Here is a 25,012-nt window from a genome sequence, read left to right on the forward strand (position 1 = left end):
TGCTGATGACCAACGCCCTTGCATAACATTATCGGGAAACAACCGATCACGTGAGAATATCCGAATCCGACCCAGTATGCCCCCCCCCCCCCCCCCCCCGACCATGACGGGGGCACTGAATGGCGCGTACGCAATCCAGACGTGATTACTTTTGTCGCTTGTTGCAATATTGGATTACCCCGCCGGAACGTCCGCGACTGTGACACAGTGTCATTATTCATTGCAGACTGACCAGCGGTGTGGAACTGCACACGGTCGGCATCCCAGCCGAAGGCGATACTTGTACCTACCGGATCCGACTCAATTGTCCCGAAGACGATTGAGAACACAGAGACCTGTTCACCACCCCGATGACATTCTGAAATTCGGAGTGCAATTAGCCTTGCCGGCATGAGAATGATCGTGTCGTTACAGACCCAGAGATGGATCTCGGTCGTGGCCGGGACAATGATCGCGGTCGCCAGCGGAACATGTGTCGGTTCTCCAGCGGCCCGTTGCCGGAACATTGAGAGCTGACTGTAACGGGGGGAGACAGTATGCCTATTCCGCATGGGCGCCGCAGTTTGCAGAGCGGTTGAGCTTTTCGTCGAAGGAGATTAATTTAATTGTATGTTCCGACTCGTCTTGGGATGGGCACGGCAACTTACAGGAGAAATCGAGGGCGCGGCCGGTAATATCGGCCTCTACGCAGCAGGGGTCCCAGTGGGACTCTTGACTGATACAAAGGGACCGCGTATATCGATGCTGCTTGGAGCAACGTTGATGGGCTTGGGTTATTTTCCGATCTATCTTGGTATGCTGAGGAGCTCAGGCCCGAGGGACTTTATGCTGATGATACGGGACAGCCTATGTCGGCGGAAAAGGGAGTGTGGGCTTCGTAACCATTCTCGTGGCCTATTGTCTCACGGGGTTGGGGAGCTCAGCTGCCTTTTCAGCAGCAATCAAGGCTGGTCAGTACTAAAGTTTTCGCTGCAACCGGGATTCTCCCTCAGGCTGACCGGCTTTAAGCGGCGAGCAATTTTCCCGACACCCGTGGCACTGCGACGGCCTTTCCTATGGCCGGATTCGGGCTGAGCGCCTTCTTCTTTTCGTCCATGGCGTCGATGGCGTTCCGAGGCAACACTGCTGGGTTTCTCTTAACCTTGTGCCTGGGAACGTCCGTCATGGTCCTATTTGCTTCATTTTTTCTTCGGGTAATTCCGCCAAGTCCGTCCTATGCGGCGGTACCGCAACGTGAGGTAGGCAGCTCCGGGCTGCCCGCACATGGATATGGACATGAAGAGCCAGGTACGCAACACATCGAGAGAGTATACCCCTACACGGGCAGCGGGTCTTACGCTGTCACATCTACCTCCGGTGCCGTCGAACCTCGTTCGGGCGATGTTGATGAGACGTCGTCGCTGGTATCCAAAGACCTCGGGCCGCGCGTTTCGGAGGAGAGGGCTTCAGTCGAATCGTCACAAGACCCCGTAATCGAAGGCGAAGTTGGCTCACATTGTCCAGATATCCGAGGGCTGGCATTGATCAAATCTGTCGATTTCTGGCACCTATTCTTGTTGATGGGGTTGCTGTCGGGGATTGGATTAATGACCATCAAGTAAGTGATAATCTGAACATTTTAGAAGAACAATGCTGACTTGGCTAGTAACATTGGAAATACCGTAAGTACTCCCATATGATTGACCTTGTCGGAGCTCTGATCAACCGGAGGGCAGACCAGAGCGCTGTGGAAATACTACGACGACAGCGTGAGTAGAACGTTTGTCCAGGACCAGCAAGTAATGCACGTGTCGATGCTCTCCATTTGCAGCTTTCTGGGACGCATATCGAGCGGTATGCTAACCCTGTCCAATCTTAACATCCTCAGAGCGGACGTTCTGACTGATATCTAGGCATTGGCTCCGATATCCTCGTCCACAAACTTTCCATGTCCCGCTTCTGGTGCGTGCTGCTCTCCGCGGTTGTCTTCACCGTGACGCAACTCGCTGCGACATCCATTTCAAACCCCAACCATCTCTTCGTAGTTTCGTCCCTGACAGGCCTCGCCTACGGGTTCCTCTTCGGCTGCTATCCGTCTGTAGTCGCTCATACGTTCGGCATTAGTGGTATATCGCAGAACTGGGGCGCCATGACCCTATCCCCCGTAATCAGCGGGAATATCTTCAACCTGATCTACGGAGCCATCTACGACCAGCATTCTGTCGTCGTGGGCGACGGGCCTGGGTCTGATAACGGGCATCATAACGCCCACCGTGACTGCCGCGAGGGGCTCGGGTGCTACCGCGATGCGTTCTGGATGACGTTCTGCGCGGGGTTGGCCGGCATCGTTGTGTGTTGGGTGTGTCTGTGGCGGGAGAAGAAGAATGCCCGTTATGATCCGTCGAGGATAAGAAGGAAGTCGGAGGAGCTGCGGGAGCGGCTCGCTTGACACGCCATATTTTTGTTTCATCGGAGGAGGTTTCGTCCAGTTGGTAGCCCCTGTATTGATGAAGTTCAGTGTACATAGACCGGTGATATCATGTGGATACATCACACTCTCTATATGTTAGTTATATCCTAGAGATCTCGATTTACACCCATCAGTTTCCTTCAGATCCCAACCATGAATCGATTATCAAATACATTAGTCCTCTGATCTGATCACTCGCTCGAGATACAATACACACACAGCAATACAATGTTTGACACACATCGATCGAAACAGCAAAAACAGTCACAGCGAGTTCGAGAACTGGGAAAAAAACACAGTTCATCACAACAGCAAAACACATTCCCATTCCCTCCATTTTATATAAATTTTTTTGTATTCCTCCTTTTTTTGGTCAACCTTCTCCATGACAGAGACGAGAAACAAAAACAAACAAGCAAGCAACCCTCGTTGCCTGAACCCAAGATCCCTCTCTTCTATAAGTACTGAAAGACAAATCTCGTCAAGACATTCCGAAGAAACAGCGCGCGCAGTAGACAAGAAGTGAGACAAGAACGTGCAAGCCCGGCCCAAGAGTTCAATGATCCGCGAGGTAGTTAGAATAGGTGGATTCGGAAGGAACAGGATGGGAGAGAAAAGTATATTAGTATTATTCCAAAATACGTGTAATCCTCCGGAGCACGGAGAACAAAGTTTTCTTTGCGTGGGCACATGCTTGCAGGGTATCGAAAGACACAACAACTCATGTCGTCTTGGGGGACTGCGCCGGCGAATCCGCCTGGTAGTCCACCACGTCTGACAAACGAATTTTCTTCGTCGCGGGTTCCCCGTTGTTGCCGTTGCCGTTGGGCGCTGAGACTGACCCTGAGCGCTCGCCGAGCTGTTGTTCCAGCTCGCTGACGCGCCGCTTCAGGTCGTCCACCATCCGGAGTGCTTCCTCCAGCTCACGGCGCGCGCGAGCCTCGGATTCGCGCGCAATCATCTCAGCTCGACGAGCGGCAGCGTCGCTCTGCTCGAGTTCAGAGACCCGGCCACGGAAGAGCCCGTTGATGAGTTCGAGCTCAGAGACCCGAGTCTTCAAGGAGGTGTTAACCGCCAGTAGGCCCTCATAAGTCTGTGGCACCTCCATGTTTCTATCGACTGCTGATGACGACGATTCGCCGGGTGAAGGCTGTCGAAGCTGCAGGGTCGGGAGCGAGCTGCTTGGGTTAAACGATTGATCCCCCACGCTGACGCTGTCAAAAACGTGCTGCGGGGCAATATTCGAGTTTTGTTGTTGTAAGTGTGCCAGGCCCGGCGTGTCTGTGCGCGAAATGGGCGAGTTCGACCGGTCCGATTGCCCTGGAGACATTCTTCGGGATGCCCTGCGGTATCCTTGCGGACCTACAGGTGGCGTGCCCGCATCGGATCGCGTCGTTGATATTCTACTGGGGTCGAGGGCTCCTCCAGATTGTGACTAGATGCCGATCAGTTATTGTCTGCGCGTTGATAACGCCAACTGTAGGCAGGAAGAAGCTTCCGCCTCTCGAAACGGACTTACCTTGCGTTTCGCACCCTGTCCGGCCGTCTTGACGCGATTGCGGCTCTTAATCACGTCTGTCTTCAAGCTGATCGGGCGCGGTCGGCCGTGCAGCTTGAGAAAGAGGCCGCATGCGTTGCAGAGCACGGAGCCCAGCTCATCGCGCCGCCACAACGGGGTAGTGGACGTGCCACAATTCTGGCAGACGGGCTGCAATTGAGGACGTTTTTGGTCAGTCAAGGTCGACGCCATGGTCAGGAGAGCGAAGGCATTGAAAAAAGTCCAAGGATCAACAAGTGCAGAGGAAAGTAAGCACGGCTGGGGCTGGGGATCGGATAGTCGAGAGCGATAGGGGAGGGAATGATAAGATCGGGGAGCGCTGGGAATTGGGGTGCGATAAGAAGGGATTTTCTGACAGCAAAAGACGCAGACTTGGCGCCAAGCCTGATCGGGTGCTGATAACGGAATCCGGAAAATCCCTGATTCCGAGATTGGGCAACTCCTGATAACAACCCTGGCATATCACGCCAACAAATTGCAGGGAAGGAAGAAATCTCTCAGTACTCACCGGTGTATTGCCTTGTCCACCGGTTGTGGCGGCTGGTGATGACGTGGCGTAGGACATGGCCGAACTATGGCTATTGTTAGAACATATATTCGCAGAGATAGACGCGGTTTATCCAGTAAAGGGACAATGATTTGATTTCCTGAGGCATTGCTCTACAGTGTTCGATCAGGACGCTCTGCTCATGGCGAGACGAGACGAATTGTCCCATTATCGCTCCGCATCCCGTTTATGTAGAATGAAGACCGCGCTCACATACCTCGATTGAGACGCCGGAGCCGATGCTACAGACGCCAAGGTCGACAATGCAGGCAAGTCAAGCGATGTGGACGGAGGAAAAATCGCGGCAGGTGGTGTTGACTTCTCCGACGATGACACGGATCTGGCCAATTCGGATGCGGGTGGCAGCTGCGGTATCGCCTGTCCGAAATCGAGGGAATGACAGAACGGGTGTTCCAAGGACGGAAGAGAACGGAGGGATGGCTCAATGGGTGAAGGACGGAAGGATGAATGAGCCACGGTGGAAGCCGTAACGATGCAGCTCGAGACCCGCGGGGATCTCGAACGTATTCAGAGAGAGGACGAAGGGAGACGTGTCAGGACCGCAACAATGGTGGTGGTCGCGGGTTGTTCTTGCGCGAACGATGTGGAAATCTGCCTGGGTAAAGCCGACGGCGTGGATTAAGATTAAATGATTAATGACTATCAATTGAATTAATCGTGATTCTCAGTCGATTGTAAATGAGAGACAGACTCGGCGAAACAGCAGCACAGAGAGCGACAGACTGCGGCCAGAGCAAGGCAAAGAGCGACTGGATTGAGAACGAATGACCAAATGGAAGAGGTTCACAATGGGGAAAATGCAAGAAATCGGAAAGAGGACGCGCAGCAGACCCAGTGCATGCTTGGCCTGGCTTGTCCAAGATCCGACAAGGGACAGTAGTTAAAAATGAGCGACGCTATGCAGCACTAAAGTTCACTAACAATGGTGGATACGGGGTTGGCTATCTAAAATTAGGTTATCTATCGGGAGCCCGTCCGCATATCGTTCTACTGAATCGACAAGATCTCTCTCAGGATCCGGAGAATGCTTTCGTGGAATTGGCGTTATTGCGAGGGATTTCCACGGCATGGACGATGATTGGACTAGGAATTAGAGAGCAACTTGACTTTTCAGTTCTTCTGCAGCTGACATTCCTTGCGGATACACCTCCACAATTCCTCTATCAACAATCGACGATTAACGGTCGCTGGGGTATGGTACGGTAATTCCCCCGTACTGTAATCTGCTGACGGGTCTTTTGACACTAAGCGGGTCGCTCAAAGGGGGTGTTTGTAATTGATATACATTTACGGTAACTTTAACTTATATTTATGCCTCCGATGCGATGAGCAACCGACTACTTTCAAGTGTGTACCATGAATTGATAGAGAATTGAACCACCCCAGCACAGGATGCGCGTGTATGTTGAGGATATGTATGAGTTCTGTGTTAATAATGCATCGATCGTAATCGTACATTCTCAGCGAACCAGAATCTGCATGATGATGAACATAAATAAACAAGATGAACACAAACAAACTTGGAGTCACCTGACCAATGAGCATATCACGTGATATGTGGCTTCCGTGGCTTGGCGCGGCCTGCGACAAGCCACGCTGGATCAAACTCCGCCGGCGCTGTGGATCGTCGGCTTAGGGGGTGTCCAAAAGGCCAAAGAAAACGTCGCCTCTCCGAACTAAATTGAACATCCAAGGGGCTTCTCCCCTGACGTGACTCGCTGCATCGCATTGAATTGGCATCTGTTTTTTCCCTCCCCCCTTATTCCATGCTTGATTGAACAGTTCTTGATAATTATTTTCCGTGTTTCTTTGTTTTGTTCATTCGTCTTGTCGTTTCGCCATGCCTAAACAGTCCCGTCCCGCGACCACTGGCTATGCCCGACTCGCCCAGGCGGAGGAGGATGAACGAGAATATTACGAATCCGAGAATGATGATCCCTACGAACCACCGCAAACCATATCGACACACTATGCGCCTATCAATGCGCGATCCCAGATGCCCTCCGGCGCACTGTCGCCGCCAGACTATCGCCGCCGAAGTCATGCTCACCGTCGCCGAAAACGCAGTAACTCCGGTGTGGATATCAAAGCAATAAACGCCCGGCTCGAGAGATGGGCCGAAGAGATTGCCTCCAAATTCAAGAAGAGCAAGGCACCCAAGTCCCCCGGCGATGAGAAACTCGAAATCTACCATACCGTGTTCCAGCCCCCGGATGGCGTGCGGCCGTACACAGCGGAGATGCTGGAGACGGAAGAATTCGAGGAGGAGCAACGGAGGAAGAAGGCCGAGTTCGATGCGATCGTCGATAGCGTCCGCACCGCGATCGCTCAGGGTATCCATCCAAAGATGATCTCGCAGGGCAGTTCAGGTAGCTACTTTGCGCGGAACCCTGAGGGGAAGGTCGTCGGCGTCTTCAAACCGAAGGATGAAGAACCATATGCGTCGAGAAATCCAAAATGGACCAAGTGGCTACACCGGAATTTGTTCCCCTGCTGTTTTGGACGAGCATGCCTTATCCCAAACCTCTCCTACGTCTCTGAAGCTGCCGCCTATGTTCTAGATGTTCGATTGCGGACCAACATTGTTCCGTACACGGATATCGTATGGCTATCATCGAAATCGTTTTTCTACGATTTCTGGGAACGCAGACGGGCTTGGGGGGGTCGGAGACCGCTGCCACCAAAAGTCGGTAGTTTCCAAGTATTCCTAAAAGGGTACAAGGACGCAACTCTGTTCTTGCGAGAACATCCCTGGCCGGACCAGAGTAACACGGGCTTCACGGCAGAAGATGCTCCCCGACGCAAGAAGCGGACGTGGAATGAGGCCTGTCGGACATCCGGAATCCCATTTGATGACGACGATGAGTCCGATGAGGAGCTCAGTCATGTGCGGACACCGTCTCCCGAGGGTGATGAGCCGGAGAGGCAGTTTTACTGGAGCGAGAACCTGAAGCAGTCCTTCCGCGAGGAATTGGAGAAGCTTGTGATCCTTGATTACATCATGCGGAACACCGACCGTGGCTTAGACAACTGGATGATCAAGGTAGACTGGAAAACAGAAGAGGTTTCCATCCTTGCCGATCCTCCTAAGCACAATACCCTTGATCCTCATGACCACGACGATGAAGAGACACCGCCCAACCGGCCGGTGTCGGTAAACAGCGACCGGTCAAAGTCAAATCGCACCTCTTCTCTACCGTACCGACGGCATGAAACCATGGTGGCGACCAGTCGGACGGGCACACCATCGAACGCGGCAGAGACGCGGGCGTCCATCAAGATCGGCGCCATCGACAACAGCCTGTCGTGGCCGTGGAAACATCCTGATGCTGTAAGCGATGCAATCAGCCTGTGGAGCTTCAATGGACTTCGCTGACGATGAGTGCAGTGGCGCAGCTTTCCCTTCGGTTGGCTCTTCCTGCCCGTGTCGTTGATCGGACAACCGTTCTCGCAACGTACACGGGATCATTTCCTCCCGCTCCTTACGTCGACTGCATGGTGGAGTGGCACGACAGCGGCTCTCCGCAAAGTTTTTGAGCAGGATGCGGACTTCAAGGAGAGCATGTTTGCCAAACAGATGGCAGTTATGAAGGGCCAGGCATGGAACGTAGTCGAAACACTTAAACAGCCAGATCATGGGCCGCTAGAACTTACTCGACGAACCCGAGTCTGCGTATGGGACGACCGCGTGGAGATTCCCGTCGCGATTCCCATGCGCGCGCCATCCAACGATGCTCACCGGAGACGTGCCCGGGAACGCAACCAGGACGACTCCGAAGACGAGATCGACATCAGCACCGCCAGCAATGCGCAACCTAGTGATGACTTGATCCGCCTTGGATCTCCACCCGGCGATCTCCCCAATCCGAACCGGTTTGAGCTCGCACGGGATCGAGGATCTGAAGATGAGGACCGTGGGCTACATGACCGTGACAGCCAGGATCTGGCGCGAAGCTGGGCCTCTGCCCCGCCACGCACACGCAGTAATCGACCTGGGGGACATAGCCGACACAGTTCCCGAAGCTCCATCACGTATCGGCGTGGCTCCTGGGTGTTTGACGGGGATGATCTCGAGGGCGATCTCGGCTATGCTGCCGCCGAGGGCATGGAAGGCACCGAGCGAACGGTGATTGTCGAGCGACTCGAGACCGTCAAGAGCTCCAACCCGATTTTTACTGGGTGTTGAACCCTGCGTTTCACATTTTGCTCTCTTGTCAGCATCACTTTGCATTGCGTCCGCATGAGTAATTCAGTCAGCGGCAACATCCCTCATGATTGCTACGGCGTCGAGTTTTTTATCTTCTGTGAACCTGTGTTATTATTTATTTGAACGTTCTGTATAATTTCCGATACATGACTGCCACACCTGGGTGGCATAATCATTAACAGGACCAACGACCTTTGATTTGTATATAGAAAAGTTCATTGCATGGCCATCATAGAACCGCAATCAAGCTATTGATGGAATCCGGAACCAGTAACGAGACTTGTGAGACAATTAATGCAGCATATGGGCTTAAGCATACACCAAACTTTCTCAAGTGGCCTTATCCATGGATTTTGTACTACTTAAGGAAAGGGAAGTCTGCACTCTTTTCTGACTACATGCTTAAGTTATGTAAACAGTCACCTTGGATGCCGTTCTTTGGACGCCCCAAGAATATACAGGGAAGTTTCTTTCCATTCACTGAGAAAACAATGGATCTCAGAGGATCAATTCACCAGTCACTGGAGAAGATCCATGACTCGTGAGAAAGCTGTGGGCCTCGCGGAACCTTCCGCTATGTCGAATCTGGTGTTTGAAAGACGGACTCATTCCTCTGCAAAGTCAGTCTTTCCCGTGTCTATCGTCGATGCATATATAGGTAGGTAGGTAAAGCTCACAAATCTTTATCCTGCAACAACACTCTTCTCAGCTCGAGCTTTGCAGAATACACACGCATTCTCCTCGATCGACAGAGCAATCTTAGCTCACAGTTGCTAAAAGAACGTGAATACGAACAGTAGCAGCAACACAATATAATGAGCGTGGTACATCGTTACTCTGATGATCCATTGGATCATGCTTCCCGAGAAGTGGGAGCTGAAGGGATCAAGTGGGACGAAGCTGAGCGTGTCCCTGAAGGTATCCCACGCTTCGTTCAGTTCCCCCAAAGCCAATATGTGGCCAAATGGTACCTCTATGACAGACATAGTGGTGTAGTTGAGGGAGGCCAGAGCCAGGCCCTTCGCTCGCTGCATGGTTCGCTAAGCTTTGAAATTCAAGTCTACCAACCAATGGATGTGCAATATAGGAGACAAATAAGATTCGACCGCAAAATTATGGTGATTGTTGAGCTTTCAGTGGTCAAGTACAGAGACTCACCCGCAGCCGAGTTCAAGGATGTGCCGCAAGACATGAATGTCGCTGTTGGGTGTCGTGTTGACCAGCACGCTTCTTTTTACTCACTCGGGATTGAGAAGCACACATTTAACGACGGATGGGCATATCCTCCAGCGTGCTACGTCAAGGTCAGAAATTTGATGATCGACGGAGCAAAGCCGGGATATGAATACATTATTTCCGGACATATCTGGCTGCCAAATTATTACAGAACGCCACCACCGCAAGCCGAGCTGCCTGCTCTCGGGGTGTGGTACGATACGTCATCTTCTAGCCCTAAGGGCCTCTACTGCCGGAAATTGAAGGGCATCCAGTAGGTGGAGTGTCAACCCAAGCAGGTCGTACCATTGCGGGAATCGGTATGGCACTATCAAGGTTTCTTTCTTTTCTTTTCTTACTGCGTTGATTGTGACCTTGGGCTGTTTTAATTCTGTGATCTATTTTCCTCTAGTTGGATCCAAGAATGCAGTGGCTCTTTTAACCTCCTTCATTATCATGCTTGCCCGGCTTACACCGTAATTCTGAGAGTTTCGCTTGTCCAGCATAACTCAGGACGTACTTCATTGTATATGCAATAGCCGACAAGGACGCATTTACCTTGCCTGGAAAATCCATCTATATCTCAAAGCCGCATGAGAATTACAAGCCATGTCCTCGGCTCACTATGGAGCCGAAGTACTTATTGCATTGTTTGTGTTAACTGCTCACTCGATTGTCTTCTTCTGAGGCAATACTCGGTATCTGATTTGATGGTAGGATGCCGCGATTTGCTGAATAGAAACAAGAGCGTGGTATCATAGCATGTTCGAAGGGAAGCTATGTTGAACCTGAAGTTCGTCAATGTGCCAGAGAAGATTCATGATAATAATATGAGAAAATTCGATTCGGGCGGAGTTGTCCATGAAATCGAACCTGACGACCTGTTTCTCTACCAAGTTTGGATTCGAAGATTCTTTATAAGGCATATTCTATCCGAACCTACATCAACCACAACCTTGAAAATTAGCAATATTAGCAACTTCGTTCTATCAGGATCATCGTGATCTGTCAAGATTCAACGATTTCTTAACGCATCCACCCAAAGAGCAGCTGCGTGGGGTTGGACGCTGGCTACATGAATCCCGTTCGGTGTCGACAAGCATAGTAAGGACGGAAGTTTCCGCTGTTTTTGTCAGCAATTTCCTTCAATAAACTGTGATTTGAGAGGAAGCTTGAAACCGTTAGTATTACCAGCCGGTTTGACAAAGAATTCGGGACTTTGTGCTTTCAACCTAGTATGGCAAAACGGTACAACCCGGTGAGGCACTTCTTGCGAAAGAATCCACTAGTCTTTGATGATGATGATGAACTGACTGTATTTCATAAGAGTCATGCCATTCATTTGATAAGTAGTAAAAGGCGCCGGGTCATAATATAAATATCCGGAATTATAGAGACTTTGTTGCAACCATCATCGCATAACAGGTTGACAATACTGCCTTTTCAATCATTTCTGACAACGACAACACAGATATCAAAATGGGAATGCAGATTTCTCCAGACTGGGCTTCCGAATGGGAGGCGATTCTCAGAGCGTACGGCGATCCTCTGCCAGACTATATTTATGTCACGAACCAACCATTCGACCACGGTTCACGAGATCGGTGGTCCAAAGTTAACTGGGAGGAGGGCGAGAAACTACCCGAGGAGATCAAACCCATGGTTCTGAATATGAAGGAATGTTTTGTTTCCAAATGGCTCCTTCTCGCCAGGGAAGAAGGCGGTTTGAACGAGCGCAAAGCTAGCAAAATGCACCGGTTACTGGATGGGCGACTGGAACTTGAGATTGCTCTCTACCCGCCATTGGAGGAGGAAGTTATGATCATTGACAATCAAATTGTGAAATGCATCCTGAATGTAACCATGCAAAGATCTTCAAGGTCCGTGCCGTTCGAACGTTTGGCTGTTGAAAAAAACCTCCGTTGCTATTATCGGGCTCACTGTATTGAGCGTTATTCAGAGGGGATTGAGATCAATGAAACTGGAGCCTGGGAACAACCTTCTGTTTATTACGTTCGTGTCTCCGAGTTCTGGATCGAGGGAGCACAACCCGGATACGAATATATCGTCGAGGGAGATATCTCTATCCTGGGCATTAAGGTACCTATTCCACTATCTCATTTTGGGGTTTGGTATGATCCCTCAGACGAAAAACCTAAGGGTCTGTATCTTCGGCGGAAGAAAGGGATTCAGTAGGTGCTGGATTTGGACTGAGTGATCGAGGGTAATATGTGTGAGCGACTTTTTGTTCTGAATTCGTTGGCTCAGTTCATGATTCATTGTATTTGTAGTTGTAGATTCAACTGTTCGCATCCGTAACCGTATGGCTCTTCTTCACGAATGTTATGTGAAAATCGCTCTTTGAAAGATAACTACCGTTGTTAGTATCAAATCTCCTCAGAATAGGGTTAGGGTTACACCGAAATGAAAACATGGAGTTAATGTTTACTCCCAGTTCTTGGCTAACTGTGACTTAAGTTTTCCGGGACCTGTCCCTTTGTCAGACAATCGTTAGATCGAAAGTTGAGAAGATGCCCATGATCATCATAGTGATGTTGTCGGCGTTACCCACGGCTTTGTTCGATCCGTACCAATGCTTTGTTGACACGAGAATGGTATCGACTGCAACCACCATACTCTGAGTCAGTGATCGCGGCTAATGAAAGAAATGTCAAGGGAAATCGAAAGAGTTAGCTCGCTGTAAAGACTTGATTTGTTACATTTGGGATGGAAATCACAGGCTCGGCGGAAAAGTCCGTTACATTGATGTTTTCCTTTGAAAGAAAGATGATCTTTTTCCTACAAAGCCACTATTTTACGTAGTCACACGCAGATATAAATGCGATGCTCCTGATCTACGTTGTGGCACTCATCACAACACAAAGCATCGGCCAACGAATGATGGTGCTGACATTACAACCACGGACACTGAAATGCAAGATACAAGACACAAAGTCACGAAACAGAGTCCTCGGTTTGAAGGAGTGATGGTGCATAGTACTCTTTGAAATTCCCGGCGCACCGCACATACCTGTGGCTCCACCTCATGTTTGGCATCACTGGAGCACATATTGAGTGAACACGACAGGCCGTCAGGCATGGACCCTTTAGAGTATCCGGAGGTAACTGATCATAGCCAGAAGCAGGAGACAGCTTGTACGGAGGTCCTCTCTCAAATTGTTCTCACTGTGGTTTCCCCTTCTCGACGATTGAAACGAGCCCGAGAAAAGGAACGATATGGTGACAATGCCATCGTTCAGTCGAGAATACGCCCAGGAAAAGATCTCAAAACTCGGTGACGAAAATATTCCATCGGCGCCTATGACTCGAAGGTGTCCTTCACCCACCAGACAGCAAGAGAGTTCCTGGCCCACTCAGAACAGAAGGGTAAGTGGCAAGACCAATTGAGCAGCCGGAAACTCATGGCAAGGTTAGATGGGGGTGTCTGGACTACCTGTCGTTTCTAGCCGAGCAGGAGCCAGTCCGCGAAACCAGGGTTGAATTCCCGCTGACACAGTGCGTTGCGAAGTATTGGATGGAATACACCAAGCTCGTCCATTAAGTATTTTGCACATTACAGTGTCAGTGGAAATTTCGCCCTGATTTTCTAGGCTTGATTCCCGATCATCCAGAATGACAGGAGCTCCAAAGAACACATATGCCATCTTTCAGTCCGACTGTTTATACGCCATCGGTCTTGCCATTTGTCCTTTCCGTTCTGAATGGAGCACTAACTCTTCTGCTGTCTGCTGGATGAGGGGCAGCTTCGAGTCATAGACGATGATGGGGTACTGTTACCAAGTTTCGAAATCATCTCTTTGCCAAATTCTTGACTCTAGAACGGCACGGTGACCAGATCGTATTCCTTATGGTCAGTGTCAATAACCTTGTCGAGTCGCAGGCAGAACGGTCTGAGATTCCTTTTTCAAGAAAAGCTCATATCCCAGCGGTCTACCATGTTCACTCGGACTCTATGTGCTTAAATAATGTCAAACATGAAATGGAGCCCACAGTTATGTGCGGAGTGCAAGGAAACTCAGGGCAGAAAAATGCCGTCGTTCTCTCCAGGCGAAATTATGTTGCGGCTGCGTTGCTAGGTGCATCATGATAATTTTGTGCTTCGGGTACGTTTTTCTTTTGCCAGTATTGGTCGTACTTGATGTGGCCGTTACGATGTAGTCGATAAATACTATTTCTCGATGATGGTATGCCACCGTGATCGACATGCGCGGAGGTTAATGTCTGTAGAGACCCAAGCTGACCAAGGATATCTCAGGCGGAGCAGCAAAAATGGCCATATATTTATAATATTGTGTCCTCACGTTGACTAACAGCTGAGGTTAGTTCAATCCTTGATGAGGTCATGGACTAATTTTAGCTTAGGTTAAGTTAGCCCTGAAGTCGCACATGTTTCATCCTTCCATCTCTAGGTTAGCTAAGCCAGTTGACTCGTAATTGGATTGCCTAAAACGATCCAGATCCACAGAGTCGACTTGTGGAGCGCCAAGAGCTGCCAAGGCGCCTTCCCTCCGGTTTCTTCCGATCAGCCAGTCAGGTGACGCATTCCCCACGTGACCCGCTTTAAGCCACACAATGTAACATCGTATCACGTGACTCACTGGAGGCCGTGGGTCAATCTTAGTGCGTGGGGACGGGAATTTTAGCTCCAACTGCGGAGCATCGAAGGAACGGAGCCGCCGCTCTCGCAGTCGGGAATCGCGTCGACTCGGGAGATCTCCAGAGTGGACTATATGAATATTTGAGGGTGCACGTAGAGCCCAACGCGCTACTTACAGCTCGAGTAATCCCCGAGTAGTGACGTGCGATCTGGCACTCGGCGAACAACTCCTCGTTCTCGCAGTCGAACTTTATCATCGCGATCCGAGTTGAGGCTCAACTGAATTGCTCCGAGCCGATAGACCCTGAATGCGATCATCGATCGGCGCCGCCCGTCGGGTCCATCGCCCGCAGTTCACATGACCATCATCGTCGTCGTTAATCGCGAATAAACATCATCGCCGCGCGATCCGACATTGCGCACACACACTGCGCGTATCTCAAGCGCTCCAGGCGCCTTTTTCACCATGGCCTCACGTGCCGCGATGCTCTTGGACCCCCGGTCCTACAAGCGACATCTCCAGGGCAATGCTGGTACGGTTCTACTCCCTCCCATCCCACCTGAACCCGTTGCCTTTGCCCACTGCGTTGTTTCGTTCCCCGCCCTCCGGACGAACCCCGCAACCGCCCAGCCCATGTCGGAGGAAGGCTGTAGCTCACCGTTTGCAGGAACTCGCCAGGGTGCTGGATCGCCCGGTACATCGACGTCCCAGGCGGCTCCTCAGTCGCAACCGACAGTAGATGTCGTTTTTACGAGCGGGGATACATCTGAGCCGGATGGATCGAACATGGCGACCCCGAAGCGATTACGAGAGGAGGATGAGCCTCCAGATCGCACGTCAAAGAACTTACTAGAGGATATGTATGGAGTCCAGCGCCGGGAAGATCAACCGCAAAAGCGTGTCAAGACATCTAAAGACAGAACCCCTGCTTCACAGCCGCAAAGGTTCCAGATGTCAGGGAACTCAGGTCTCGGGGAGTACATGAAGGAGCGGAAGGACTCGGACCCAACTCAAGTAGTGGATTTAACTGGTGAGCATCCCCAGGGTGTGTGCCCGAGTCATATCGGAACTAAAACTCGATTCGTAGCATCGACGATCAAGTCCGCGTTGGCCAAGGACGACGATGGAGACCTGCAGGTCACAGGCTCGAATGATATCCGGTCTCAAAGGGTCTGTTACGGCAAGGTAGAGGGCGCCATGATTCAGGCGCACACAGTCCCAACGCCCAATATGAACAATCCTTTTGCGGACTTCACGCATGCTTGGCCCTCCATGAAACTCGGCATCAGACGGATCCGCGGCGAGAACAATAACAAGATCGAGGTCACCGATGCGCAGGGGAAAGCGTTTGGCTCGGTTGATTCCAAGACCGCTGCGGGAATTGTGCCCCTTCTGGACTCAGAGCCACTCCAGGTAGAGATGACCGCTCGTCTAGATTTCCGTAAACGACAACCAGGGGAAGTTCCCGGACAAAGCTGTTCCGCTCTTTACCGAGCATCGGTTAATCTGTACGGCCCACGGGGACAAGCTGAGATCGTCGGCAAGGTCTTGAGCCAAAAGAACCTGTGGCTTGTAACCCCAACCATGGTTGAGCAAGGCGTCCCCGTCTGGAATCCCCATTCGCAGCTAAGGCGTACTCATCAACAGTCGGGCCCTTCTGGCATTCCGCGCCCACGGCCGGCTGTGACCTATGAAGTGCGAACGGCGGAGGAGGTCAACGACGCCGTCATGAAGATGTTTGACCAGTTGAGAAGCGCCGAAAATATCCCAGAGAAAGAGCCACCACCGTCGATTGCGACGCCGCTCCTGCGACACCAGAAGCAGGCTCTCTGGTTCATGCTGGAAAAGGAACAGCCTCGCAAGTTTGGACCGCAAGAGAAGGACAACAATTCACTATGGCGAATCCAGTACGGGCCAAATGGACGAAAGAGGTACCGCGAAATCATTAGCGGGACAGTGCTGGAGGAGGAGCCCCCACAGACCTACGGCGGGCTTTTGGCTGACGTGATGGGTCTGGGCAAGACTTTGAGCATCCTGTCGCTGGTGGTCACGACCCTGCCTGACGCTCGCAAGTGGGCGACACAACAGCCACATCCTGATCTGGTGCGCGCACAGCCGGGAATTCGGAATGCCAAAACCACGCTACTGGTGTCGCCATTGAGCGCGGTGAACAACTGGGTGACTCAGGTCAAGGAGCACCTCAAGCCACACGCGCTCTCCTGGTACGTGTTTCACGGGCCGACGCGCACAAACGACGTGGATGACCTCAGTCAGTACGATTTGGTCATCACCACGTACAGCACAATCCTCAGTGAACTCTCTGGCCGTCGTAGCAAGAGGGATCAAAGTCCTCTGGTCAAGATGAACCTGTTCCGGATCGTGCTGGACGAAGCACACGCTATCCGCGAGCAGAGCGCCGCGCAGTCTCAGGCCATCTTCTCGCTAAACGGAGAACGCCGGTGGTCCGTGACAGGTACACCAGTGCAGAATCGGCTCGAGGACCTGGCATCGGTCACGCGGTTCCTGCGGCTCTATCCATATGATGAAAAGGCCAAATTCTCCGCGCACATACTGAGTCGGTTCCGACTGGGTGATCCCAACGTTCTGGCGAGTTTGCGCGTGCTGGTCGATTCGTTCACGCTACGCCGAGTTAAGGACAAGATTGATCTGCCGCCTCGTCACGATAAGATTGTCATGCTTGATTTCTCGGAGTCAGAAGCGCAGCTGCACGAGTTCTTCCGCAGAGAGTCAAATGTAATGATGAAGGTGATTGCCAATGAGTCCAAGAGCACGATGGGCGGCCGTATGTACCACCATGTATTGAAAGCGATGATGATCCTCCGGCAGATTAGCGCACATGGGAAGGAGCTCTTGGACCGTGAGGATCGCGAGCGGATCAAGGGGATGAGTGCGCAGCACGCCATCGATCTTGATGACGACAAGTGCGGGGATGAGGCTGCGTCTGACGACGCGATGAAGAAGAAAGCGTATGAGATGTTCAATCTTATGCAGGAATCGTCTGCGGACAACTGCTCAAAGTGCGGAAAGTCACTGACGAAGGCGGCTGACGGGGGTTCCCCAGAGGATGACCCTAAGGCTGTGATGGCGGTGATGCTGTCGTGCTTCGACGCGGTGTGCGCTGATTGTTTCCAGCCGTGGAAACAGGTCTTTAACGCAGCGGGAGGACGTCCGACACCGGGTGCATCCCTCAAGTGTCCCGTGTGCGAGGGATGGATCTCCGCAACGTACACTATGATCACGGCGGAGGATTTCCAAGCGTATGTGACTAGCCAGGCTGAAGAGAAGCACAACCGCAAGAAGGCCAAGCAGCTAGGAGAGTACGGTGGGCCACACACCAAAACGCGGGCGCTCATTTCGCACCTGCAGCGCACTGCGGAGGAAAGCGCACAGCTCAAGGGTGAGCGGCCGATCAAGAGCGTGGTATTCTCGGCCTGGACGTCACACCTGGATCTGATTGAAATCGCGCTGCGGGACCACCAACTGACAGGGTTCACACGGCTGGACGGATCGATGCCACTTAGCGCGCGCAACAAGGCATTGGAGCAGTTCCACAACGACGACAATATCACGATCCTCCTGGCGACGATCGGCGCGGGTGGCGTCGGGCTCAATTTGACGCCAGCGTCGCGCGTCTACATCATGGAGCCGCAGTACAACCCGGCGGCGGTCACGCAGGCGGTCGACCGTGTCCACCGGCTTGGGCAGACCCGCGAGGTCACCACGGTACAGTTCATCATGCGGAACAGCATCGAGGAGCGCATCTTCGAGCTAGCCAAGAAGAAGCAGCAGCTCGCCGATATGAGCATGAACCGCGGCAAGCTCGACAAGCGGGAGATACAGGAGGCGCGGATGCGAGAATACCGGAGTTTGTTCCGTTGAATTTGTTCGGGCACATTTCTGGTCATGCTGGGCATCATTGGGTTTATGATATTGGAGTCTGGGGCATATAATAGTGGACTGGGACATACCCGCACGGTTATGCAGGATTATCTCATGTTTGGGTTAGACTTGTGCATGATAGCATACGATCTAGATTTCTCAACGATGATCATGACCATGATAACAAATACGACCCGGGTATCTCTAAAATCACACTTTTTCACGTAAATAACCCCCAAAAGAAGAGCAAAAACCTACCGCCCATAAATCCCACTCCCAATCGCCCCCAGGACAGCTTCCAACCTCCTCCCCAACGCCTGCAACTCCCTCGCCTTCCGCGCCCTTTCCTCCTCCACCTTCCGCATCTCTGCATCCAACTCCCGGATCCGAGCCTCTTGCTCCGCCTCCGTCGACCCAATCCCCGGTAGCCGCCCAATCAGGTACTCAATCTGCTGCTCTTTGATGATCAGATCCCGTGCGAGTTCCCGCTGGCGCGCGGCGAAGGTCGTCGGGGAGTCTGGACGTGGTGGGTTGTTCTCGCTGTCAAGCATGTTCTTCGCGGGGTCGGCGTCGCCGGCTGTCCCAGCGCCGGCGCCAGCGGCTCCAGGGGGTTGGGTGGAGGTTTCAGCTTGTTCTGACTGCTGTTGTTGCTGTTGCTGTTGCTGTTGGTTGGTGGGTTGTTGTGGTTGTTGGGCTGATTGGTTTTGTATCACGGGCATGGGTGCCGCGTTGGGTCTGTCCTTGGGAATCTTGGCCAGTTGGGGCATGACATTTTCAATGCCAGGAGGGGGGTTCGCGGGGCTGTTGTCGTGGTAGGTGGTGAGGTAGCAGAGGGTTGCGTAGAATTGGGTTGCGAGCTTGTTTGGGTCGTTAGCTTTGGTCGCATTGTTGGGGGTTAGGGAGAAGAAAAGGTTGGGAGATGGAGTACCTGGTCCAGACAGGTCTGGAGTTGGGTGATTATGTCTGCCATTGTTGCTGCTGTTGGGATTACTAGATGCTGAATGAGTGCATCGAGTAGAGAGAACAATGATAAGATTGAGAGTTGTATTGGCATTACGACATAATGTAACGATCTGCGGCCAAACATCATGGTAAGATTGTAACTGTTCCGTATTGCTAATACAAATACGATAGCTTTTGCCCAAGCTTTGATAATCTTCCCAACCCAGCTTCATACTATCCCTGATGGGACTTATGGGAGGATGAGAGTCTCCCATTCACCACCATGTCTTTACAGGGCATTTCATGCCGGGAGTAGGCTCTCCCAACAACCGGGCAAATATACACAAAGCCCGCTGGCCCGTCGCCTTTTTAATCTACCACCAACACCGGCACCCCCGACGCAAAACCACAATGACCTATCCTCGTTCTTGCGTTATGCGGCGCGCACCTCACTGAACGACAATAGCACAACTTATGTTGGCACGCACTACGAGTACACCGTTCAGGAGACTCTCCGCCGCTATTCCTTCTCCCTCCATCGTGTCGGCGGTCGCGCCGATGCCGGCATCGACCTAGCTGGGACCTGGCACGTTCCTCCTCCCAGAATCGGGAATCAGCGTCAACGCCGAACGCAAAATCCGCCGCTACGTGTCGTAGCGCAGTGCAAGGCTTTCCGCGCAAAGCTTGGCCCGAACCTCGTCCGAGAGCTTGAGGGCGCTTTCCGCTATTCTCTGCCGGGCTTTCGCACGGAATGGAAACTCGGTATGCTGGTTAGCCCGCGCGAAGCCACAAAAGGTGTGCGCGATGCACTTGCGAGCAGCCCGTTTCCGTTGATGTGGATGATGATGGACCGGGAGGGGTCAATTGCGCAGGTTCTTTGGAATGCGCGCGCGGAGGATAATCTCGGCCTTCGCCCGTTGTGTGTGGAGAAGCGGTATCGTCTGCCCAGTGATAATGGCGACGGCAAAGATGGGCGACCTGTACAGGAGGTTGTTCTGACGTGGAATGGGCAGGAACTCCCGCATATGGACTTGGTCGAGAAGGATATGGCCCGGCGGGAGAAAGAATGGTTGGCAGCCTGGGGTGGACAGGATTTGACCGAGGAAGAAAGAGAGGAGATGCTGTCTTTGGTCCAGGATGCGTCTCCGGGTGTTGCTCTTGAAAGTATCGATCCACAGGAGTTGCAGGCTAAGAAGAGCGAATTTCTGTCCATGTTGCAACGTAGGAATGCTGGATCCGAGTATACGTGAAGCAAAAAAATTGTTGCATAATGATCCGATATACCAAGGGAATAGCAACAGATACAGACCAATTCAAATCCGGGTATCCCCAACGCCAGACACGACCAACCCATTGTACCGAATCAACGCCATTATCCCTGCATATTTTGCCAAAAGTAATTCGCATAAAAGAACCGCGAGAACTTGGGATCGATATTAATCACATGGACGTCGCCCTTGCGACTGTTCCGGATGATGGCCTTGTGGTAGTTGCCCGCCTCGTCCGCCTCGACATCGATACCCAGGGACCTGTAGAGCTTCAATCGAAGTCTGCACAACGTCAGCAGGAGAGCTACCATGAAAACAATCCGAACGCGGGATCCATACATAGTCGCATCCTCGGCTTCCCGTTCCCTTCGTGCAGCCTCGTCACCCTCCAACCCTTGAGCCTCCAGCTCCGCAAGCCTTTCCTTGAGCATCTCAAGCTCGCCCTCCAGCCTTTCGGACTCAATCTCCAGCTCGGACGCGGCCTTGGCGATGCGGAACTTTTCCGTGTCCAGTCTAATCATCTCCGCCGCGTGTTTTGATGGATCATGCGCCGCAACTGCCTCCTCATGGCTTGCTTCCAGCGATTTCAGGTTCCGTGAGAGTTTACGAAGCGCCGACTCGGCTTCCCGAAGGCGAAGCTCGCGTGATTGGCGTAGGGTCTCGAGGGATTCATTGATGCGCGTGACCGCTAGCTTGTCGGGTTGGATGTTGAAATTACCGATCGTATGGTGAATGAGCTGCGAAAATGGTCAGAAAACGAGAATATTGAATAACTCTGGAAAACTTACGGTCGCGGGATCCTCGTCGAGCAACATCTTAACGGCTTTGTGCTTGCTGGTGTTTCCCTATGGGTGACTTGATGCGCGTGTTGTACCGCGGATTCGCATCGGTGCAGTAGTCCTTAGATCACGTGATGCGTTGCGGGAGCAACAGCCACGGCCTCGGCATGTTGCGTCACAGTTCTGGTTGAGCATACGCACCGCCACATGTCGGCTTGACTAGGCCGCTTTTTTGCTTTTCAAGCTTGACGTTCGCGGGTGTATAGCAGTTTATCCTTACATTTGAAGATCATAGCTTCAATCCAGTCAGTTCAGTCAAGATGGGCTCGAATCTGCCGTGTACGTGATTCCCTTGTCTCTGGTCGAGTTGGTAGTTGCTTACGAAGCTTGCAGACGCTGCGGATGCAGAAACGTGAGTTCCTCGCTTCAACGACAACCGAGCATGATGCTCACTACTCTGCCATTAGCCCGCTGAAGCCTGCAGAACTCCAGGTCCTTCGTGCACAGTATGAAAAGGAAGGCGACTATGTCGGCGTCCAGACCAAATTCAACTATGCCTGGGTATGTCGTCTGTTCCTTTTTACCGACTTTGAACATGGCCGTGCTCACTCTTTCCGCAGGGCTTGATCAAGTCCAACCACCGCTCGGAGCAGCAAGAAGGTGTTCGACTGTTGTCAGAGATTTTCCGCTCTGCTCCCGAGCGGCGTCGCGAGTGTCTCTACTATCTTGCCCTCGGTAACTACAAGCTCGGCAACTACGCCGAAGCCCGTCGCTACAATGACCTGCTCCTTGAACATGAGCCAGGGAATTTGCAGGCGGCCAGTCTCCGGCAGCTGATCGATGACAAGGTCGCCAAGGAAGGACTGATCGGCGTCGCCATTGTCGGTGGTGTGGCCTTGGCTGCTGGTTTGGTGGGAGGTCTTCTCTTCAAGGGCGCGCGAAGGCGATGAACCGGCCGCGTGACCATCTCATCCTTTTTCCTCTCCGTAAATAATTTTGGGTAGTTCTCTGGATGCTGGGCATGGGTGGCGTTTGTTGATCGCATACATACTCTACTCTTTTTATTCTGTTTGCATGCACTGAAAGATGACTGCACTTGTATGACCGCTAATGAGTTGAGACTTATTCTTACCTACCATTTTAGTGAAAATACGCTTATTCTGTAGCAGGAAGGTATTCGTGGCAAGAAAGTGGCTGCTAACGTCATCAAACGGAATCGGTTTGGCCTTCATCGGCTCCCCACCATCGACATCAATCGGTCACAAAAAAGTCCTCTGGTTGCACGGCAGTCCCCTGTGGGATCCATCCCGGCCAGTGCTCAAATCGACGCCGTCATTCGCTCTTGGTTGGATTCTGTTATGGTCGCTGCCTTATACCAGTCAGTGCCCAGCTCTTTCGGGCGATGAAACATCATCGTTGTTGCGACTTTTCCATGTTGTCGATTGATTTCGGTGGTGCCTATCGATAGATAAATTACCATCCACTTCGAAGATTAGCCTGAGTTTCTCATCACACATACGCTCTCTCCCGGTCTTTTTGTTGGCCGTTTGTCTATCCATCATGCCGCGCGGTGAGGAGGTTATGTGCCACCAGTGCGACAATTTCTTCCCAAAAGATGAATACGGGTTGATTTGTCCGCGCTGTGGCTCCGAGTTCACAGAAATTGTAAGTGCTAATCAGGCTCTCCATGGAGGCTTGTAGGCCGAAGGGCTGATTAGACCAGATCGAAGGCAGTGCCGAAGATGACTCCCCATCCCCGGAACCTCTCTCCCTCATCAATACCCTATTTGGCTTTCCGCAACAATCATCTTCTCCGCGACGATCACAGTCCCCGCCGAGTGATACCATCTATCGAAATCCCTGGGCAGAGGAAGGTGGCGATCGCTATGACCGTGGACCAACCGTCCGACATCATGAATATCGTTCTCCCGATGGCCGTGTGACTTTTACGAGCACGACCTATACGTCCGGCTATCCACGAAGAGGTCCAGGTTCTCCTCAGCTCGATCCGAACGATGCGCTAGCGCAGACGTTCAATGCTTTTATCCAAGAAATCACCGGCGCGTCAACAGCTCGGCGTCGAGAATCTTCCCGGTCTGAAGAGAGTCGAGAGACACCGCTGCGTAGTCCGTTTGCTGATACGTTCTTCGGAAGTGCCCCTCCAAGGGATACTGAGAGCCCCGAGCCAGCGCATCCAGTTCCTCATCCGAGCGAGTATGACCTCACTTGGCATTACTTGACTGGCTCACACTAATTGTTCGTAGTATTCTTGTCGATCTCCTGTTTCGAGTAACACCACACCGACAACCCCTAGGCAGAGGAGGTGTCCATGTTATTGGTGGCGGAGGGATGGACCCGTTTTCATTCTTCTCTAGTTTGTTGGGAGGTGGTCGCCACGGCGATTTTGTGTACTCACAAGAAGCGTTCGACAGGATCATCTCTGACCTGATCGAGCACAATACGGGCAATGGCGCGCCTCCGGCGTCGCAGAGTGCCATCGACGCGCTGCCCAAGATCAAGGTCACGCAAGGCATGTTGGGCCCCGAAGGCAAGGCAGAGTGTTCCATCTGCATGGAATCCGTGGGGGTGGGCGACGAGGTGACCCAGTTGCCCTGCCTGCACTGGTTCCACGGACAGTGTATTGAGATGTGGCTGAGCCAACACAATACCTGTCCTCATTGTCGGCGGCCTATCACCGCAGACTCGTAAGCAGGACCTTGATACATTCTCACCTCCCCTTCCTGGCCCCATCATCCGCTTTTTTTTGCCTATTTTTTTCTCAGGACCGGAAGCTCATCCATGTCTCCGTTGGAACCAGACAACCCAGGGAAAGAGAAGCCGGCGAGTCAACACCCGCTCCGTCGACCACACCTGGAACAAGAGAAAATCCAGTGGTGATTCCCGGCGATAGCCCATCTAGATCCGCCTCACCTTCTCAGCAACACAGTAATCAACAACAGAGAGAGTCTGTCTCTTCTCCTTCGGAACAACAGCAACAGCAGCAGCAGCAAACTACCACCACCCCGGGCCGAACCGATTCCCCGCTTGGAGGAATTGCCAGCTGGGTACGAAGTCGGTTCGGCGGAGGGAGTCAATAAGACATTGCATCTTACCTACTAATCATAAAGAGCGGTCCTTAAGGATTATGTATGTATTAACCATGATGGTTAGTTATGACGTTCTTTTAGTAGTTCTGTACATTGTTTTATTGTTTTATGGCAGGTATTTCTTTTAATCTGTCAGAGTTTTCTGATGTATTGCCGTGTTTCGCCTACCTATTCATCGCTTCGGATAGCGGTTGGGTGGTTTGGCTGTTGAAACTTTTGCTTCGAAGGCATCATGGATCGAACACCTGGAAATTACTGCACTCCACCGATACAAATACACGGTATTCATATACTCAGTCAATAAATCTTGATCCTCCATCGAATCCATTCGGTTACTTTTACAATACAGTCCGCTACAGTACAAGTTGCATCATGATAATCATCATGGCCCTGGGGCCCT

General features: G+C 52.0%; 12 protein-coding genes across 12 annotated transcripts; 9 read left to right on the top strand and 3 right to left on the bottom strand.

Moving 5' to 3' along the window:
• Positions 1 to 390: 390 nt before the first annotated feature.
• Positions 391 to 2,428, top strand: VTN49DRAFT_1041 (uncharacterized protein; the record flags this gene model as incomplete). Its single annotated transcript, XM_069408613.1, has 9 exons — positions 391 to 474; positions 536 to 607; positions 661 to 793; positions 846 to 950; positions 1,009 to 1,287; positions 1,504 to 1,597; positions 1,646 to 1,661; positions 1,716 to 1,833; positions 1,893 to 2,428. 9 exons carry the CDS (start codon positions 391 to 393, stop codon positions 2,426 to 2,428), a joined length of 1,437 nt encoding a protein of 478 aa, XP_069270081.1.
• A 249-nt stretch (positions 2,429 to 2,677) lies between these two features.
• Positions 2,678 to 3,028, top strand: VTN49DRAFT_1042 (uncharacterized protein; the record flags this gene model as incomplete). The annotated part of the gene is made up of 2 exons (XM_069408614.1): positions 2,678 to 2,910; positions 2,962 to 3,028. The coding sequence occupies 2 exons, from the start codon at positions 2,678 to 2,680 to the stop codon at positions 3,026 to 3,028; spliced, it is 300 nt and encodes a 99-aa protein (XP_069270082.1).
• Positions 3,029 to 3,170: 142 nt separating this feature from the next.
• VTN49DRAFT_1043 (uncharacterized protein) lies at positions 3,171 to 4,199 on the bottom strand (the record flags this gene model as incomplete). Its single annotated transcript, XM_069408615.1, has 2 exons — positions 3,171 to 3,884; positions 3,969 to 4,199. The coding sequence occupies 2 exons, from the start codon at positions 4,197 to 4,199 to the stop codon at positions 3,171 to 3,173; spliced, it is 945 nt and encodes a 314-aa protein (XP_069270083.1).
• A 2,216-nt stretch (positions 4,200 to 6,415) lies between these two features.
• Positions 6,416 to 8,761, top strand: VTN49DRAFT_1044 (uncharacterized protein; the record flags this gene model as incomplete). Its single annotated transcript, XM_069408616.1, has 2 exons — positions 6,416 to 7,906; positions 7,964 to 8,761. 2 exons carry the CDS (start codon positions 6,416 to 6,418, stop codon positions 8,759 to 8,761), a joined length of 2,289 nt encoding a protein of 762 aa, XP_069270084.1.
• Positions 8,762 to 9,597: 836 nt separating this feature from the next.
• On the top strand, positions 9,598 to 10,275 carry VTN49DRAFT_1045 (uncharacterized protein; the record flags this gene model as incomplete). The annotated part of the gene is made up of 1 exon (XM_069408617.1): positions 9,598 to 10,275. One exon carries the CDS (start codon positions 9,598 to 9,600, stop codon positions 10,273 to 10,275), a length of 678 nt encoding a protein of 225 aa, XP_069270085.1.
• Positions 10,276 to 11,476: 1,201 nt separating this feature from the next.
• VTN49DRAFT_1046 (uncharacterized protein) lies at positions 11,477 to 12,193 on the top strand (the record flags this gene model as incomplete). Its single annotated transcript, XM_069408618.1, has 1 exon — positions 11,477 to 12,193. The coding sequence occupies one exon, from the start codon at positions 11,477 to 11,479 to the stop codon at positions 12,191 to 12,193; it is 717 nt and encodes a 238-aa protein (XP_069270086.1).
• Positions 12,194 to 15,081: 2,888 nt separating this feature from the next.
• VTN49DRAFT_1047 (uncharacterized protein) lies at positions 15,082 to 18,516 on the top strand (the record flags this gene model as incomplete). Its single annotated transcript, XM_069408619.1, has 3 exons — positions 15,082 to 15,148; positions 15,284 to 15,646; positions 15,704 to 18,516. 3 exons carry the CDS (start codon positions 15,082 to 15,084, stop codon positions 18,514 to 18,516), a joined length of 3,243 nt encoding a protein of 1,080 aa, XP_069270087.1.
• Positions 18,517 to 18,770: 254 nt separating this feature from the next.
• VTN49DRAFT_1048 (uncharacterized protein) lies at positions 18,771 to 19,486 on the bottom strand (the record flags this gene model as incomplete). The annotated part of the gene is made up of 2 exons (XM_069408620.1): positions 18,771 to 19,373; positions 19,445 to 19,486. The coding sequence occupies 2 exons, from the start codon at positions 19,484 to 19,486 to the stop codon at positions 18,771 to 18,773; spliced, it is 645 nt and encodes a 214-aa protein (XP_069270088.1).
• Positions 19,487 to 19,718: 232 nt separating this feature from the next.
• Positions 19,719 to 20,708, top strand: VTN49DRAFT_1049 (uncharacterized protein; the record flags this gene model as incomplete). Its single annotated transcript, XM_069408621.1, has 1 exon — positions 19,719 to 20,708. One exon carries the CDS (start codon positions 19,719 to 19,721, stop codon positions 20,706 to 20,708), a length of 990 nt encoding a protein of 329 aa, XP_069270089.1.
• A 122-nt stretch (positions 20,709 to 20,830) lies between these two features.
• On the bottom strand, positions 20,831 to 21,541 carry VTN49DRAFT_1050 (uncharacterized protein; the record flags this gene model as incomplete). The annotated part of the gene is made up of 3 exons (XM_069408623.1): positions 20,831 to 21,008; positions 21,066 to 21,463; positions 21,515 to 21,541. 3 exons carry the CDS (start codon positions 21,539 to 21,541, stop codon positions 20,831 to 20,833), a joined length of 603 nt encoding a protein of 200 aa, XP_069270090.1.
• A 284-nt stretch (positions 21,542 to 21,825) lies between these two features.
• On the top strand, positions 21,826 to 22,455 carry VTN49DRAFT_1051 (uncharacterized protein; the record flags this gene model as incomplete). Its single annotated transcript, XM_069408624.1, has 4 exons — positions 21,826 to 21,844; positions 21,899 to 21,917; positions 21,973 to 22,066; positions 22,126 to 22,455. 4 exons carry the CDS (start codon positions 21,826 to 21,828, stop codon positions 22,453 to 22,455), a joined length of 462 nt encoding a protein of 153 aa, XP_069270091.1.
• A 610-nt stretch (positions 22,456 to 23,065) lies between these two features.
• VTN49DRAFT_1052 (uncharacterized protein) lies at positions 23,066 to 24,603 on the top strand (the record flags this gene model as incomplete). The annotated part of the gene is made up of 4 exons (XM_069408625.1): positions 23,066 to 23,170; positions 23,229 to 23,719; positions 23,770 to 24,210; positions 24,324 to 24,603. 4 exons carry the CDS (start codon positions 23,066 to 23,068, stop codon positions 24,601 to 24,603), a joined length of 1,317 nt encoding a protein of 438 aa, XP_069270092.1.
• Between the last annotated feature and the right edge of the window lie 409 nt (positions 24,604 to 25,012).

The sequence above is a fragment of the Thermomyces lanuginosus genome (assembly GCF_041956635.1).
Source record: "Thermomyces lanuginosus strain ATCC 200065 unplaced genomic scaffold VTN49scaffold_22, whole genome shotgun sequence".
Classification (NCBI taxonomy): Eukaryota; Fungi; Ascomycota; class Eurotiomycetes; order Eurotiales; family Trichocomaceae; genus Thermomyces; species Thermomyces lanuginosus.